General features: G+C 46.4%; 1 protein-coding gene across 1 annotated transcript in view; it reads right to left on the reverse strand.

Annotated features, from left to right (window-relative positions):
* Window positions 1-19,357, reverse strand: part of LOC147882346 (SAND family protein) — a 56,539-nt gene that overhangs the window by 29,680 nt on the left and 7,502 nt on the right. Inside the window, exons 3-8 of the mRNA XM_087400407.1 lie at window positions 5,120-5,199; window positions 4,935-5,006; window positions 4,763-4,802; window positions 3,844-3,945; window positions 3,607-3,728; window positions 3,292-3,424 (exon numbers count right to left, since the gene is read on the reverse strand). Coding sequence (XP_087256533.1) covers window positions 3,292-3,424; window positions 3,607-3,728; window positions 3,844-3,945; window positions 4,763-4,802; window positions 4,935-5,006; window positions 5,120-5,199 — 549 coding nt within the window. The remainder of the gene's footprint in view (window positions 1-3,291; window positions 3,425-3,606; window positions 3,729-3,843; window positions 3,946-4,762; window positions 4,803-4,934; window positions 5,007-5,119; window positions 5,200-19,357) is intronic.

Raw genomic sequence — 19,357 nt, forward strand, 5'->3', positions numbered from 1 at the left:
ACGGACATCTAAGCATGCCAAAGGTCATTGCATTTAATAATACAAAGCACCAAACCCGATAGTATGGCCTTCGGCCTATTTGTGTTTTCAAGCATTTTAGGCCGCATTGCACTTGTTTGGGATATCCAATTTTGCTGACGTGTACCGCTGGAGGGGGGAAAACCGACGGCGGCTGAAATTTTGCTACTCCCATGAATTTCAAATTTTCACACCTTCCACCCATCAAATCTTGGAAGATTAAGTACCTACAACCTGCCCCCGCCCTGCAAATGCCCTGCAACCTGCACGCACCTTGACGTGACCTTGCGCAGACTTTGGTTTGCCATTGTCTTCTTTCGGGTAAGTTGTCTTCTATTCTTTACTTGCCGTTGCCTACGCTAGCACTAGCTAGCATGGCCACGGGCGTGTGGATGCTCGTGACAAGCCTACTTTGGAAAGAAGCCCAATGTATCCTATTTCCGTGTGTTCGGGTGTGATGCCTTTGTTCACATTCTGAAGAAGCAAAGGTAGAAGTTAGATGTGAAGTCCACCCAGATGATCTTTGTCAGGTACAATTTCCAATCTACAAGGTACCGGCTAAATGACCCTTCCAAGAGGGCGACTTTTCTCGACACGGATGTTATCTTTGATTAACATATTCCTTCTTCGATGGTTGATGTCAAACCTCCTCTTATCACAGAGACCGTACATGATGACAGTAGTAATGGTCCTGGTCTTGCACTGCCCCCATGACCCGACAGCTATTCCAGATCCGCAGACTAAAGAGTGACCCGAATAGTGATCCATATGATTCCCCACCTCCCCATGCAACACAGGACAGTTCCGGCAAGGGCTGGTTGGCTGAGCCAACCAACCGACTGAGAGTCAGCTGCCAGTCCCCGTCTTGGAGGGGGCTACCAGAACCCCTATAAATAGGGGCCCTTGGCCCCTCATTTTCTCAATCAAGCCCTTCACTGAAGCCTTCAGCAGGCAGCGTGTTTGGAGTCCTAGGAGAAGAGTTTCAAGCAGAGTGTTTGCCTCAGCCTTGAGCTGTTTGTTTTGTGCTCACAATGCACATTGAGTCCTGTTTGCAGACAGTTTGTGTAAGAAAAAACTCTCAGTTTCTCTCTCTCTCTTTTGCTTTCTATCAAGGTCTTCATCAGTGAATTGATTCAGAGAGTATGAAGGATAGAGCTGATCCTATTCCGTAGAGAGCGTGAGGTTTGAGTGAGTCTTACCTCTCACTTACAACTCATAAACCATTATGACAAGATACAATCAGGAATACATGCAAGCAATTACCTGCAAGAGCATGATTTCCCATATATCTTGGACTAGTACAGTTCATAGTGAGATCAGTTGCAGTTTCTGTTGGAGATATCATAGTCAAAGAGTGTGTTGGTGTGAAGTGTTTGTGTGTAGTACTAGGTGATCTTGTACTAGGTTATGTGTGTGAGTCTTGTGTGAATGCCACATGTCATCATGGGACTTATCCCATATGCACTAGGTGCTAGAGTGTGTGTGAGTAGCCTATATAAAGGCTTGTACTTCACTTGTCATTACACACTTGATGAATGAATGAAAGCCTTTGTCATGTCTTCATTTGAGCATCATTTCCTCACACCCTAACCTTCTCTCTCTCTCTCTCTCCCTTTACCATGTTTCTAAGCCACCTTCCATAGCTGCCACGTCACCACTATGACCACGAGCTCCATTTCTGGTTCAGTTCTGCATTTCAGAGCATATTCTTGCTGTGTTTTGATTAGGGTTTGTATTTGGAGCACCTACAGCCACCTATATCTGCCCACTTGCACACGTGGAGGCTGCTATTGCGCTTTGGCATCCCAAGACCAGCCGCCATACTTGCTAGTTCTTCAGCTGGTGCTGCGAGTTTGTTCCCTCACTTTGCACACATGGAGCCTCGCCCTCGTGGTGAAGATCAATCCGCACAAGTTAGTTTGGGATGAGAAGAATGACAAGGCACTAGCGCTTATTGGAGTGAGGTTGGTCAACAAATTGCTTCATCAACTTGACCTCACTACTTCACCCAAGGAGAACCTGGACAAGCTCAAGAATATTTATGCTACATCTATTGGACCTAAGCAGGAAGCTTCATCTATTGTGTTGCATGATCTATTCCTCTTTGAGGAGAAAGATGATGCTTAGTTCTTTGTGTGTTTGTGTTGAGTCAAATAAAGGTTCTCAGCCTTGAGTTGTCCCTCTAAATTGAATGTATTTGGAGTCAATAAGAGGTCCTCTACCCTGGGTTGTCCCCCAAAAATGATTGTATTGTGTTTTACTTTGGTTGATGGTATCGACCACCCAGTTCAAAGTAAGGGGGGATGACGAGTGATGGTTTGCCCTTGTCGGTCGCAAGCTGACTGAGAAGTCACTATCACACGGGAGGTGTTGGATAGTTGGACTTACTCTTTGCAGTATTGCGGTGGAGGGGGGATCAGTGTACTCTTGCGTGTTGGGTCTCACACCTCTTTGCTCTGAGGGGGGGTGTTGGAGCTATCATAGTCAAAGAGTGTGTTGATGTGAAGTGTTTGTGTGTAGTACTAGGTGATCTTGTACTAGGTTATGTGTGTGAGTCTTGTGTGGGTGCCACGTGTCATCATGGGACTTATCCCATATGCACTAGGTGCTAGAGTGTGTGTGAGTAGCCTATATAAAGGCTTGTACTTCACTTGTCATTACACACTTGATGAATGAATGAAAGCCTTTGTCATGTCTTCATTTGAGCATCATTTCCTCACATCCTAACCTTCTCTCTCTCTCCCCCTTCACCATGTTTCTAACAGTTTCTCTTGGCAAGGATACAGAAATGGAATCCCCCGGCCCCTTCTTCTCTCTCTTTTATCAACCTTCCTAGTTTTTCATTTCTATTGACTACTCCACTTCTTCCAGAAATTAGGACTTGGGATTTGACTGTGATTGTGTGAACTTGAACATCCATGTGATTCCTTAAAAGTTAAATCCTTTAACTTTAAAATAATAACCCGTCATCCCACTTAGGTCTTCATACTTTCAACATTACAATGATTAAGACATACATAAACCATTATGACAAGATATAATCAGGAATATATGCGAGCAATGACCTGCAAGAGCATGGTGCCAAGCAAATTACAGTAACACAAGGATCACTAGACATAGCGATATCACCTTAAAGGTGGCACAATCCAGACCACACCTACTCCCCACTGATCACAGTTGAGTCCTAGGAATGTTGAGAATCTCCTGATAGCAAATATATACGTTCAAGCATTTGCAGCTCCACGTAAGAAATGAGAATTGGGAAAAGCTGACCTTTGAGTCAGAGAGAAGAAGAGCAAACAATATATCTGAATCTGCGACATCCTGTAAAGCGGCTCCTGCCGCTTGTCTTGCCGTATGAGGAAGTGGAAGACACGTATAGGAATGTAAGAAGGAAGCATAATTCCTGCATGAGCATTACTCACATTAAAGAGGGAAAGGAAGCACGCTCTTGTGCAAGTACTGTCAAAAAACCAATCCCTGTGAACAAACTTATCCCAACAAAGATTACTATCCGGAATGTTGATGATATTGTCTGCAGAACTCACAACATGCAAAAGTCAACTATTGCATTTCCAAGCTGCTTACCAGCTAAAAGACTGTATCAAAGATGAGAACACTACTTCTGTGCCTCCAAGTAGTGGCTTCATGTCAAACTTTGCATTTTTTGAAAAACATTTTTCAAGTGACTTGGTCAGAATCAATAGCAACTGCAACAGTAATTATAAAGTTTGTCAGTTAAATGCAAACAGAATCTAAGGGCAGTATCTAAAGTGAATTCATCTGAAAATTGAAGTAGCACACAGCAGGAAGAAATCGTCTTACCTGACCATGCATGAGCTCCAATTGTCCTCTCAAGGCCTGCACTGGTTCATCTGTTGCACTTATTGATACTAGATATATAGGTCCTTTCATCAAAAAAACAATCTGTGGGCACACAACATTTAATGATGTGCTTCAATAAATTATGCAGATTTTCAGTGGTCAATGCACATTAATTTTTCCTTTGCAACCAAATAAAAGACGACAAAAACACTCATGAAGACGACAACGGCAATGGAATACAAATACTGCATATCCAAATGAATCCAGGAACATGCCCGAATTCATCCTGTGACACCCAAAAAATACAATGAGTGTTAACCTCATGACAGTCACCTACAAGGAACTCCAGCATGCTAGTCGGGACTAGCTACTATGGCATCCCCATTGATGTCATCCATGCCAGTTTTAGATGTAAAAACACTGTATGAACACACCCTATCACATTCACACATATCTACAACCACACACAAGGGAGCAAGCTTATCAAAAACTACTCCACAGGATCATCATATACAAGCTACAACTGTGCCAATAATCTTGAAAGGACTATCACAACCAAATTTTCAATGAAATATGCATGGCAAAGACATACATTAGGAAAATCCAAAAACATGTCCAACCCCATTCTATGAGTGCAAAATGAACAGTGTACCCACAGGTAAAGACCATGAACTCTATTACACAAAACAGAGGCTAGCTACTATGACACCCTCACTGATGTCATTAGCGGTGCTAACCACTGTATAAAAACAGACTCACATGCACACTATCCACACAATGTACACATCCACACACCGACGCACAAGCATCCATCTATATAAGAGCCCGTAGTGAGCTTCACAATAAGCAAGAAGATTAAAGACATTCTTTGTCCTCTGAAATCACAAGAATATTCGAACAACAAAGTGGTTCAGATGACCTGATGATCTCCAGCACGTATATATCTTATGCAGTCTCCACTGAAATAAAAAAGATTACAAATAAGAAAGCAAAACCAACAACCTGAACATTACAGCAGCTATAAAACCAAATGCATGTGTAAAGAAAATAGCCCAAAAGGACAATCAATGAAGACAGGAACTGAATCCAACCTGTTCTCAACAAAAGCAATGATAGCTTGTAAGGTTGCAGCAAATCCTGCAAGCTTGTATTCGTCACCATATCTGTATCACAAGAAGCAATGATTAGGAATTGTTTTATACAAGGAAAACCTTTAAAGCTCACTGGCATCAGCAATAGGTAAAGAAACAGTTCTAAAATAATGTAAAAGCCCCACCTTGAATAGATGGGCTTGCCAGCATGACTCAAGATGAAAAAATGTTTCTTATGCTGTCTCCAAGAAGTACTAGTATCATCCTGAAAAAAAACAAACAAACAAACAAACAATTCTCATGCGTAACTTAACCAAATAAGCTTCTATTATAAAAATAAGAAATCACCGAATAGGGAAGGGAAGGCATGTGCCCCTGGGGAGGGGTTTGGGGGGAAGGGAAGGGTGTTAGAAAATAGGAGGGAATGAATCACTCAATCCTCCACCCAAGATCTCTCCAACTCTCACACACTCAACTCAGATAGATGATCACAGATGCAACAAGCACACACTCAGAAATATAGACGGAGAGAGAAAGAGAGAGAGAGAGAGAGAGTATATTCATCCACCGGATGGTGGGCAGAAAATGGCTCCAAGGGAGCAATACAAAACTCAGCAGGGTGCTGGAAAACAATGATGAACTCTCTCTCAGAAACTACTCCAGATATGAGTGCAGAACACAGCCTTGGAGAGGGGCTTTCAGTTTCACACTGGATGCTGGAGTGAATGGAGAAGTGGGCCTTTTATAGGCACTGCCCAGGCCCCTTCAGATGACCAACCAGCAGGGTCAGTACCCTGTCTGGTGGCCGACCACATGGGCCCCATTAAACCGCCCAGGGTTGGCCCTGGTCGGTGGCCCTGGTTGGGCCGACTTGGCCTGCCACAGGCCCCTATATAAGGGTGCCCTGTGCAGCCAGTCTGCGCTGCTGCAGGAGCCTCCACGTGAGGCCTAAAGCCCCTATATACCTGCTGTTGCAGACAGCGACCAGCCCGTGTGCTGGTCGCCTATTTCTGCCATGCTGTCCTCCCTCTGTTTCTGGCCTGAGTCTCTCTCCCAGCCCTCCTACCTCTCACTGCCTCTTGTCCCCTCAAATGGGGGGCTCACAAGTGGGCACAGTGAGAATCTAACACCCCCCCTCAATGTCACAACTATGGGCCAATCCCCATACGTCTGATGAGGTGCTCCATCTGCTCTCGAGGGAGTGCCTTCGTGAAGAGGTCGGACAAGTTGTCAACGGTTGGGCAGTACATGAGCTCGATCACGTCGTCGATGATGAGCACTCGAACAAAGTGGTAATGAACTTCAATGTGCTTGGTCCGTGCATGATACACTGGATTCTTGGCAATGGCTATGCAACTCTGATTGTCGCACATCAGCACTGTTGCGCTCTCCTGACACACGTCCATGTCCTCCAGAATCCACCTCAACCACAATGTCTCACAAGCTGCTGTACACACAGCTCTGTACTCTGCCTCTGTAGATGAAAGGGCCATTGTGGGTTGCTTCTTACTCAGCCAAGAGATGGCACCAGATGCAAGTAAGAAGCAATACCCTGTTGTTGATCTTTTGGTGCCAGCATCACCCGCCCAATCACTGTCACAGAACCCGCCTAGTTCGATGCCTTTAGTGTAGGTGATCCCGTAGGTGCAAGTACCCTTTAGATACCTCAGCACCCGTAAACCTGCATCCCAATGACTCTTCCTGGGAGAAGCAGAGAACTGGCATAATAGCCCAACTGCATAACAAATATCACGTCGAACATTGGTAAGGTAAAGCAAAATTTCTACCAATCGTCGGTACAAAGGAGTATCAACCGGCTGAGATGTGTCGTGAACACTTAGCTTGAGCCCGACCTCCATGGGAGTTACTGCTATCCTGCAATCCTCCATCTGGAATCTCCTCAGAAGTTCTCTGCAATATTTCTCCTGTGAAATGGAGATCCTGCCTTTGGCCTGCTTTACTTCTATCCCAAGGAAGTAGTGTAATAACCCAAGGTCACTCATCTCAAACTCAAACATGAGTAGCTCCCTGACCTGGGAAATCTTCTTGACATGGTCACCTGTCAAGATAAGATCATCAACATAGAGGATGAGTACAAATCGCAACCCCTTCTCAATGAACAAGTAGAGGTTTGCCTCAGAAGGGCTCCGACTTAGCCCTATCTTTTGAAAGAATACATCAATCCTTTGGTACCAAGCTCTGGGGGCCTATTTCAGCCCGTATAACGCCTTCTTCAACCTGCAGACCTTTAATGGGGACCCTGGATCTTGAAAGCCCGGTGGCTGCTCTACGTATACCTCCTCCAGGGTTCCATTAAGGAATGCGGACTTCACGTCCATTTGAAAAATAGGCCACTAGAATTGGGCAGCAAGGGCAATCACTGTCCGGATAGTAACCATGCAAGCTGTGGGAGCAAAAGTTTCATCAAAATCCATGCCTTCAGTCTGAGCAAAACCTTTGACCACTAACCTTGCTTTGTACTTATCCAAGCTGCCGTCGGATTTGTATTTAAGTTTGTATACCCACTAAGTGCCGATGACTTTCCGTTGCAGAGGCCTAGCCACTAAGTCCCAGGTATTGTTGTTCAGGATAGCGTCCATCTCTGCCTGCATAGCAGCCTGCCATTCTGGATTGTCCTCCGCCTCCTCGAAGGTCCTTGGCTCTGCAAGCTGAGCCACCAACGCAAAATTCACGGATGGGGTCTTCCTAAGACGTTGGGACCGACGCAATTCGGAACTGCTACTCTCAGGTATATCGGTGACCCGAGAGTCTTCCAATGTTCTTAGGTACCATTGGGGCAACCTCTTCTGCTTCTCAGTGGAAGAAGGAACTAAAACTGCATCTGAAACATCTTGCTCTTCCTCAGTACCTTGTGGAACATCAGCTTCCGATTTTGCCACCTCTTGGATGGTCAACCTGGGGCGGGGTGGGTTCGGGAGTTGAACAATCTCCTCCTCCTCAATCTAAGGCTCCTCTTGAGGTTCAGGTTCCTTTTCCTCAAAGATGACATCCCGACTGATAAGGATGTGCTTCTTTACTGGGTCGAAGAGTCGATAGGCCTTGGATTCTTCGCTATACCCAACAAAGATACATTGTCTGCTCTGGGAATCAAGCTTGGTCCTGTCTTCCTTGTGCACATGCACCCATGCGTTAGAACCAAAAATGCGAAGATGAGTGATAGGCGGCTTCTTACCATGAAATGCCTCATATGGAGTCTTGTCCTTGACGGCCTTTGTCTTGGTCCTGTTGAGGATGTGTACTACTGTATTTACAGCTTCACTCCAATAGGCTTTAGAAAGGTTCCTCCCCCGAAGCATAGCAAGCCCTGTCTCCGTGGTGGTTCTGTGCTTCCTCTCAGCTACCCCGTTCTGCTGAGATGTATGTGCTGTGGTGAGTTGTCGCTTGATCCCATGCTTGCAACAAAATGTGTTGAACTCATTTGAGGTGAATTCTCCCCCCCGTCTGTACAGAACATCTTGACGTTCTCCCATGTCTCCTTTTCAACTCTGGCCTTCCAATCCTTGAACTTCTCGAAAGCCTGTGACTTTTTAGCCAAGCAATACACCCAGGTCATTCTACTGAAATCATCCACAAAGAGAAGTGAGTACCTGGATCCTGCCCACGATGCTGTAGACATTGGGCCACAAATGTCGGCATAAACCAACTCAAGTGGTTTGCTGGCCCGAAAAGAGGCCTCTTGTGGGAACTTGTCCCTGTGATGCTTGCCTTCTAGACAAGCCCTACAGACACCATCCTTGCCTGTAATGGGTGGAAGTCCATCCACCATCTTCGACTTTGACATTTCAGCCAAGGTTCCATAGCTGACGTGACCGAAGTGCTCATGTCAAAGTTTGGACTTTCCGTTGTCTTCATAAACCAACATTGCACCGAGGCGGTACAGTCCGTTCTCTTCAACTCCTTGGGCCACCATCTGTCCATTTGCTTTGGATGCCACAGTGACCTTGCCGTCCTCAAAGAGAACTGACATGTTGTTCTTGTCCATCTGACTTACAGACAGTAAGTTCTTGCAAAGGTTGGGTACATAAAGTACTCCAGAGATATCCTTCTCCTCACCCGCGGTCGTAATGAAAGGAATGCTACCAATGCCCTTCACAGGACATGTCCGGCTATCCCCGACAAAAACTTTGGAATCCAGGTGTGTACTTTCCATGGTTTTGAACCAAGTCTTTCTATTAGACATGTGCTTTGAAGCACCACTGTCAACATACCAACCCTCTTTTCCTTCACTGACTGCATACGCTGAACAATGTTCACTGATTAAAAACAACTGTCCAGTCATCACATTGGCAGAATCATTCTTAGGCTCTTCTTTATTCCTGGCTTCTCTCTTCTGCTTCTGATCCACCTTCTTTCGGCATTCTTTGGCGGAGTGGCCAAGCTTTTCACAATAAAAGCACTTCATTTTCTTCTTTCGGTCAGCGTCCTCTGACTTCTTTAACTCCTTTGACTTGCCTTTTCCAAGCTTGTCTTTGGCCACTAATGCCTTCTCGTCGGTTTGCGTAAAGAGTTTCTCTCAAGCCTCCTCCTGATGCAGGAGTGGGCCAAGCTCCTCAAAGGTGATTGGCTTAGTCTGTTGACCCGCAGTGACCGTAGTCACAAAACTTTTGAAACTCCGTGGCAACTTGTGGAGTGTGAGCAACGCCAATTGACTCGAGTCCACCTTTTGACCAACCGCTGCGAGCTGGTCCCGCACGACTTTCACCTTTGTCAGATGGTCATGCACACTATCACCCTCATTCGTATCAAGATTATAAAGTTGATGCTGAAAAGTAATGATACGGGCTGTATTATCGGTTTCATACAGCTCCTTCAGTATGGTCCACGCCTCTGAAGACGTCTCTGCCAACTGGATATGAGAAATCACAGCATCTACTGTCGTGCCAATTAGCATTGCTAAGGCTTGAGCATCCCTCTCCTCCCATGCACTGAGTTCATCCGCATTTGCTTCAAATAGAACATCACCTCTTTTGTCCACAATGTCCTCCAGCTTAATCACTATCTTCCATAGCTTCCGTGCCACCAGATGGCTTCGGATCTTGACTTTCCAAGTTGGATAATTCGCCCCATCGAGCTTTCCAGCTTCACCAAAATTGGGAATGAATGAAGAAGGAAGATGACTGGAGGAGGAGGAAGGACGAGCAATGGGTGTAGAGGCTTCTGAACGCTGATCTATCTCGGTGAATAGCAAACTGAAAAACTGAAGCAAAAAAGATGTACTGACCTCCCGTGCTAGCTTGAGCTGAAAACAGAATCACCTTTCTACCAAGGGACTCCTTCCTTCAAAGAGTGCTTTGATGAAGAAGAGTTGAGAGCCTATGGCTCTGATACCATGTTAGAAAATAGGAGGGAATCCATCACTCAATCCTCCACCCAAGATCTCTCCAACTCTCACACACTCAACTCAGATAGATGATCACAGATGCAACAAACACACACTCAGAAATATAGACGGAGAGAGAGAGAGAGAGAGAGAGTATATTCATCCACCGGATGGTGGGCAGAAAATGGCTCCAAGGGAGCAATACAAAACTCAGCAGGGTCCAGGAAAACAATGATGAACTCTCTCAGAAACTGCTCCAGATCTGAGTGCAGAACACAGCCTTGGAGAGGGGCTTTCAGTTTCGCACTGGATGCTGGAGTGAATGGAGAAGTGGGCCTTTTATAGGTACTGCCCAGGCCCCTTCAGATGACCGACCAGCAGGGTCAGTATCCTGTCTGGTGGCCGACCACATGGGCCCCATTAAACCGCCCAGGGTTGGCCCTGGTTGGGCCAACTTGGCCTGCCACAGGCCCCTATATAAGGGTGCCCTGTGCAGCCAGTCTGCGCTGCTGCAGGAGCCTCCACGTGAGGCCTAAAGCCCCTATATACCTGCTGTTCCAGACAGCGACCAGCCCGTGTGCTGGTCGCCTATTTCTGCCATGCTGTCCTCCCTCTGTTTCTGGCATGAGTCTCTCTCCCAGCCCTCCTACCTCTCACTGCCCCTTGTCCCCTCAAATCGGGGGCTCACAGGTGGGCACAGTGAGAATCTAACAAAGGGGAAGGAGAAAAGAAAGGCTGGGGGGGCGGTTTGGCCTTTACTTTGATAAGCTGGAATACATCCTGAAACAATGCTCAAGAGAAAGTACAAAACGGCCTCTAGTTTGAATGCTATGATGACAGTCGTCTTTTATGGTCTTAATATCCAACACTCCCTAAGAAAAGCGATCTAATGCCCAAAGGCCCAGGACATGAGGCCAAAAGAAGGCCATAGTTTATATACAATTGGAACAATTGGATACCGTACCATATAATGGATAAAAAGGGCCATGAAGCTCATATTTCCTCCTAAGAGTAGAAAGCTCAAGACAAGTGCCCGGGTGGTGCTATGTTGGGACACAATGCATGGCTCCTAATACACACATGGGTGGCTGGCTGATCGATATGAGGCATGGCCCATATTTCTATATGGTATCAAAGCATATAGGCTATAGCTCTATCGGTAAATCGGACACCCATGGCACACTTCAAATGTGTGGAAGATAACAACCAAATACATAGCACAATGGCCTAGCACACCTACCCAGTATGACCAAATGGCAACACATATGGGGCCTGGCACCATAACTGATAGGGGAGCAAAGCTTAGATAGCCTAGCATAGAGCAGATGATCAAAGAAGGCGCCATAGTGGATGGCTACACTTGGCAATTCGCAATGAATAGAAACATAAGGACATATATCTAGATAAATCCAATCATCCTCACCCAACATGAATATAGGCATAAGGATATGTCTCCGGATGAATTCAGGAACATGCCCAACCTCATCCTCTAAAAACACAAGTTTCAATCTCATGACAATCACAAGGTTGAAAATCATAAACTCCATCACACATAGCAAGGACCAGCTACTATGACATCCCCAACAACATCATCAACGACCAATAGCGGGTGTAGACCATAGTATAAACATATGCTCTCACTTAGAGCATCCGTTTATACAAAGGCCTTTGTATTGAGTTCCTATCAGCAATGTGTAGGTGAACAGCAAATTCAGCTGTGAAAAGGGCTGGCACTAAAGGATAACAGGGACATAAGAACTCAAAATCGACGTAGACCCACCAAAAGATAAAACAAGGTTATTTGACCTCTCTTGGGCGTCAGCTTGAGAGGGGAATGAAAGGGCAACCTAATGTCCAAAGGGACACTTGACACATGGAAGGAGGCCTTAGTCCAATATACACATGGAATGCTCGGATACTCTATGGCTAAAAAGAGTGAAGGAAATATATCCCTCCTATGACTTTTAAGATACATAACAATCAAAGAAATACTAGGAGGTCTTGATATGGACACAAAGCCCACAAGGTTCTGCAGAATTCCTCTTTGTATTATGTCATTAGTGGGAGAGAGAGAAAGGAGCGGAGAAGAAGCCTGTGATCATCCCAAACTCCGAAGGGCACTCCTGGTCTCACCTCTGCAATCAAAGGAGTTGGTCTCTATGTCACTAGGCCTCGAGAAAATCGCCACAAGTCGCCGATCAGAATGGACCAAGAAATCTTTGAGTGGTCCAAATCCACTCCTGAATAGATAGTGATGGTCTCCACGAATCTCAAAGTATACATGGCATTTGAATCCAAATTGCTCCGCTGTCTCAATCTCCTATATGTCGGATAAAGTGTAGATCCATCTCTTTCTTGGGGCGCCCTCTGCTCGTATCGTTTCAATATTGCTGGTCTGAATCCTGAACTGTGGTGCTGCATATACATCTTCCGAACAGGCTGAACTGAAGGCCAAAGGCTGAGGCTGATCAGGGCCAACTTCGGAGGTGTTCAGGGCTGCACACAAGAGGCTGGAGGGGAGCTGTTTTTGAGTGCTGAAGGCTGGGGAGCTGGATGGGAAATGAGGGCATGGGGCCCCCTTTATATAGGGCTGGAAATGAGCCAACCAGCCCCAAAACTGGCCGACTTTTGGGTCACGGCTCTTTTGGGCTGCTGGTTGGGTTAATTGCCCCATAAAAGGCAGCCCTAGGCCCCATCAAAGGTGGCCTAGGGAGGGGTGCAGTGTAGCCTATAAAGGCAGCCCTTTCCCTGCCATTCCCCTTCACTTGTTCCAACCTTGAGGCAGCCCAAAAGGGCTCCTATCCTAGGCTGGACCTAAACCTATCTCTAAACCTAAGACGGAAACACTACCCTATTGTTCTCCAGTGGGTACCAGTGAGCAAGGACTTATCTGTCTAACTTGACCTAAGTCTGAGAGACTAACTTACGTAGCTTGTGCCTGACTGTCCCAGGACAAGGGCTCACAAAGGGGCCATAGCATATGACAAAATCTCCTATTAGGGAACTATTACGCACTTGTCAATGTAGCCAATGTGTCACATTGCACCCAAGTGCAGGGGTGCATGTGATAGATTTGTACTCATAATGAGGTTTTCTCTGTTGATCAATTCATTGAAGATCACGAGAGCTTATTAATGTGGCGGAAAAGTGGCCCATTTAAAGGACCTTTAGAGGCCCCTTAGGTGGGAAATGTGGAAGGACTATTTAAGTCCCCATCCACCCTTTATTGTACACCTTTTGATGAGACATCTAATCCTATCTACTCCCACCTCCTTCCCTCTACGTGCTGCCTACACTCTCTCCCAATCTCTCTCTATCTCTCTTTCCTTCTCCCTTCTCTCCCAATCTCTCTCTTGGATACACCCAGATTCACCTACCCCACTCACTGAGGATCTCTCTTGGGTCTCTTCACACAGACTTCCCATCGAGAGCGGCATAGCAGAGTGACTACCCAGGGAGAGGCGCATATGCACACTGTGTGACATGCGGGAGGTTGAGACAGAGGAGCATTTCATCTTCAGGTGTCCTGTTTACTATGAGATCCAATGGCATTTCTGGGATTTTGGCCCGTTTCCTCTCCTACACAGACCAGCGGTGTTTGGCAGGTTTCATTCATGAGGTACTTAGACACCGTGAGAAGATACTCCAAGCACGGAGGCAAGAGCAGACTTCTTCCTCAGCTGATCCCTCTCAGAGCTCTATCACGAAGTTCTTTCAGCCAAACCACATGGACCCCCACGAGGCGAGGTCTCGACATGACCGTGACCCGAAGCCTGTGACCCGACAGCTCAGATAGAGGGTTGACACACAGATCACACTTGGGGACATCCCCTCCTTGTTCAGAGTCGGAGCCCGACCAACGGGGGTCACAGTAGCCTTGGTTAGACGCAGAGCTACGACCAAGAGACGTGCCTGGACTGCACCTTTGAGTGGCCGACAGCACTCTATCGCCGACTTCATGCCTCCACTGCCTCATCCATTCTGATGTCCTGCTACTAATGATAATAAAGATGTTGATGATGATGCTGAGATTGATATCTAGTCGACCATCGACATGACTATGTTGTACTTAGGACTTAGTACTACCATTCTGCATTTTTTGCATTTTGCATTGGTATGGATGCTCATTTAGTAGCTCCACTACCACAACTCGTTGGAACAGGATTTTCACAATCTCATAGACCCATCGGTCTTCCGAAGACTTTAATAAACTTTCTTTCTTTCTTTCTTTCTTTCTCTTCCTCTCCCACTTCCCCCTTTCCACACTTCTCTCTCCTTCTCCCTCTCCCTATCTCTCCCTCCTCCAATCTGCCCCTTGTCTCCTTCATTGCATTGGTATCAGAGCTCCGACTCTGGCACCTTTGCTTCCCCTTTCACCTTTCACTTCAGCTCCTACGCTAACGTCAGAGCGGTGAATCTGGCCAAAGAGAGAAAAACTATGATCTAGCGAAGCACAGATGCAAGAGTCAAGAGTCCAGACTTGACTTCTTTTGTAATCTGTAAAAAGGCTGTCTCTAGTTCAACGAGATTGCTCATCTGACCTTGACAATAGCGTGAAGGTTGTCTGCATCATAGGCTTCAATTTGGGTGGAGTTGGTGGAGAAACCAACACTGCATAGCAGACCTGGTTGGATAGTGACAAGCTTTTCTAGACCAGATAGTGACATCAACGAACTAAAGTATCAACAAGCTAAGCAACAGCATGCCTAACGACCAGCACTACCCTGACCAGGGCCAAGCACCTGACGGATGCTTGTCCGTGGCAGAAAACCCTTACCGTCTCTTGTGACCAACCGACCTAACTACTCAATCCGCCGTCATGAAGCATACCCGCTGGATGCCATGGATAGCCAGCCCAGCCCATTCCCACGTGCGACCGTGAGCCTCTGTCTCTACCACCCATGCTAATTCCAACGCCATCCTCCACCCTTACCCACGCCATGGCGCCGCCGCCCCCTCCGCCGATCTTTGCCAACCGGGACTCCTACGACGCCCAATTTCCTTACGCCCAATCTTGCAAATTACTTGGTTAATTAATTGTTTGGTTAGTCTAACTGGGGTTAGTAGCTAGTTAGGTTAAGGTTAATTTGTGAGTTGGATTAGCTAGGCTAGGGTAGGGTTAGGTTGGTTAGTTGGGTTAGTGGTTAGGTTAACCAAGGTTAGTTAAGGGCTAGATTGAGTCATACTAACCATGGGTAGATTAAGAGTTTTAACTGGTATAGATGTCCTGGGCTGGTAGGCTTGACTTAGGGACCCCCTCCCCCCCCAAAAAAGGAGGGCAAAAGTCAAATTTATCAAGCCTCTTTTAGGGGCATTCCACAGCCTCGTTAGGACCTCCATTTTAAAGCCTCTTCGTCGGCCTTCCTCTCGATCTTCTCCATCGGCCTTTTTGGTGGTTCTACAAACTGCATCAAGTGCTCATTATAGCAGGGTTTTGCTATCTACTTCTCTGAGTCCACTTCATTTCCTTGCCTGCATTCGAGCTTCTCTCTCCCATAACAGTCACAATGGCACCCAAGCGTGCCCCTCGTGATACATTGCATGATAGTGATGAGGCTGCTCAGCATGAGCAATTGCCTTCCACAGTGGGTGCATGCACTAGTGGTACAGAGATCCCTACAACTCAACCTCTCTCTCATGCATCTCGAGAAGCACAAGCAGCGCAGACACTTGATTTTCTGCTCCAGGGTGCTTTCCACCAGATGGGACAAGAGTTCAGCCAGCAGCTTACCACGGCCATGGCTATGCACAAAACAACTCTTGCCCAGATGGGCCAGCATCTCGAGTAGATCGGCCAAGCTATGCAGGATAAGGGCAAGCAGCCCGAACCCCAACAAGGGGACCACTCAAACAATCAGGATGTTTTTTCTGCTCCGCACAGGGGTTTTATAGCAGGTGCCCCCCGTGCCTATGAGCATCAATCTTCTCGACCGTTGCATGTACCCCACCATGGGGATTATTTGGACTTTGATGATGCATTCTCTATGCCGCAGAGCATCTTCTTGCAAGATGTCCAGCCATCTTTTGGCTCACAGTTTTCTGCATCTATGTAGACCAAGCCGTCTCTTTTGGGTCGACTCGTTGGTATGCATCCGATTAGTGCTCCTTTCATTGCACCAGAGAATATGCCCGGAGTTGGTTTTGGTTTAGATGGCAGCCCATCCTCTTTTCAGCCCTTTGGCATGCCATCATTTCAGACAGATGCATTTAGCAGAGAGACCAAGCCAAGGGTTCATGCACCTATCGCTCCACCAGTGAGCACATACAGCCAGACGCAGCCAGTGCATCAAATGGCAGCACCTACTATGCAGCAAGGGAATTAGTGGTGGGCAGCAGGCCACTTTTGATGAGATGTTGGCAGATTCCTTGCGTTCATATAAGGCCCTACCTGAGGCCATCAAACTTTAGATGTCTTTCTCCGATTATGTGAATGTCAAGCGTGATGACACCCGCACTTCTGGAGGTTATGCAAACAGGAATTATGCAGCCAAGGATGTCCAGGACAAGCTCACAGTGAATAAGTACAAAGGGGACACTCAAACACCTAATAAGTTGGAGGGGTGACTCACAAAGCTGGAAGATTATTTTCGCTTCTACCCAAAGCAGGATGAGGACCGCATAATCTTTGCGGGTATGCACATGCAGGACTATGCACATACTTGGTGGCGTTATATGAGGGACTCGCCCTCAAAGTCCAGCCACATGGAAGGAGTTCAAGGAGTTGATGATCACCACATTTGTATCCCCGCTCATACTGGAGCAATATCTGGCTGAGTTTTATGCATTGCAGCAGAAACGGTCCAGAACTATTTGCAGCGCTTCTGGAGACTATCCTTGTTTGTGCAGGACATTTCCGCGAAGGGAAAGCTGCTGTGTTTTATCCAAGGGTTGCATCCTTCTTTGGCTGCGGATGTGAGGACACATAAACCCTCAAACAATTGAGCGTGGAGCCCAATTGGAAGAGGTGTTTGAGCCCAAATATGCCAGCAAGTATAAGATGGCAGCCGGCAGCGCATACAGGAATGCAAATGAGACTGAGAAGAAGCCTAAGATGACTGATTGGCATGATAGGAAATCAGCAGCAGCACCATTTCCGAGGTTTCCCACTGTTACAAGCAACAAGATGCCATATGCTAAGCCATACAGGTCATTTGATGCTAGGTGCTGGAAATGAAAAATCAGAATTTAAACAACACACCAGGGCTATTATGGACAGCAGAAAGCGGGCAAACTTATGCTTTAAGTGTGGTGAGAAATGGACTCCTGAGCATCAAGAAGTTTGCAAAATGAGTAACAGTGGTACCGTAAAACTCAGTATGATTATTGAGATATCGGATGATGAAGATTTAATGAATGCTTCTGAGACCTTGGATGCCACTCATGATGATTTTAAGAGTGCACATGATGTGGAAGAATCTCAAGATACTAGAGCCATGAAGGGGGTTGATTACCCCTTTGATCCTGTGGTGTTATTGAACATTATATGCATGCTCAGCCCACCTGTGGCATGCGAGACCGTTGGCCTACAGTCTTACATGTGGAGCATCAGGTTGCTACGCCTTTTCATGTGCGAGAGGATGCAAATGCAAAAGCTCCTGTGGAGGAGAAGGAGATCTATTGGGATGCGCAGCAAACAATTTATGCTATCTCTTTTCATGCCTTGATGGCAGCCAAAAGTGCTGAAACTATCTAGGACTATTCACATGCTTATGGACAGCGGTAGCACTCATAGTTTCATCAATTCCAAGACCTTATAGAAGGTGTGACTGATTGCTACTAAGATTGATCATGGGCTGAGAGTAGAGGTGGCAAATGGACAGCATTTTATCAGTAAATTTTGTTGCCAAGATGCAAGGATCAAGCTCTCTGAGAATTATGAATTTGATGGGGATCTCTCGGCACTCGACATGGGCCCAATAGATGCTATCTTGGGCTGCGATTGGTTAAAATCTTTGGGTAAAATCAGCTTGGATTTAAATGCCCTATCACTCGGCTTTGTCCACAAGGGTAGAATTGTAGCATTGCATGGCATTGCCACTCCTAAACTGCCAGTCGTTTCAGCAAGGCAATTGGCCAGAGAGCTCAAGAAGGAGAATGCACTCTATGCATTGAATGTCTAAGTATCTCAGGGGGGTAGTATTCCCCGTGTTGAGGATTGTGATATGCAGCAGTTGCTCTTGGAGTTTGCTGATGTATTTGCTGATATGCCATCCCAATTGCCTCCCAAGAGGGATCTGGATCATGCCATTGTTCTAGAGCCTGCCAGTAATCCCATAAACAAAGCCCCGTACCGGTCTTTCTAAGGTTGAGCAAGAGGAAGTGGCCGTACAGTGTGGGAATTGCTTGAGAAGGACTTCATCTCTCATAGCGCTTCTCCTTTTGCCTCCCCGGTGCTTCTGGTGAAGAAGAAAGATGGATGGTACCATATGTGCATTGATTACAAGGATCTAAACAAGGCCACTATCAAGAACAAGTTTCCAACCCCAGGATAGATGACTTGTTGGATGAACTCAAGAGTGCTCAATTTTTTACGCAGATATATTTGAGGTCTGGTTACCATCAAATCAGAGTGAAAGAAGGAGATGAGCATAAGACGGCCTTCCGCACAGAACGTGGCCTATATGAATTCAAGGTGATGCCTTTTGGATTGACTAATGCACCGGCCACCTTCCAGCGCTGATGAACAAGATGCATGCTGGTTTTCTTTGATGATATCCTCATTTACAGCAAGGATAGATAGGAGCACATTAAACATGTGAAGCAGGTGCTGGAAATTTTAAGGATGCATCAGCTTTATGCAAATGCACTTTTATGGCAAAGGAGGTTGAGCGCCTGGAGCATATTGTGAGCAGACATGGCATTCGGGTGGATCCCGCAAAGGTGAAATGCATCAAAGATTGGCCACAGCTACAAAACCCCACCCAGTTGAGAGGATTTTTAGGTCTTTCTTTCTTCTACAGGCGCTTTATTCGCAAATTTGCCAAAGAGCACAGCTCCTCTTACTGACCTCTTGAAGAAGGATGCTTTTCGGTCGTCAAAGGAAGCACAACGCAGCTTTGAAGACCTGAAATTTGCTCTATTC

This window comes from Dipteris shenzhenensis, chromosome 29, assembly GCF_047967505.1.
Source record: "Dipteris shenzhenensis isolate YYH24624 ecotype China chromosome 29, Dip_SZ_1.0, whole genome shotgun sequence".
Lineage (NCBI taxonomy): Eukaryota > Viridiplantae > Streptophyta > Polypodiopsida > Gleicheniales > Dipteridaceae > Dipteris > Dipteris shenzhenensis.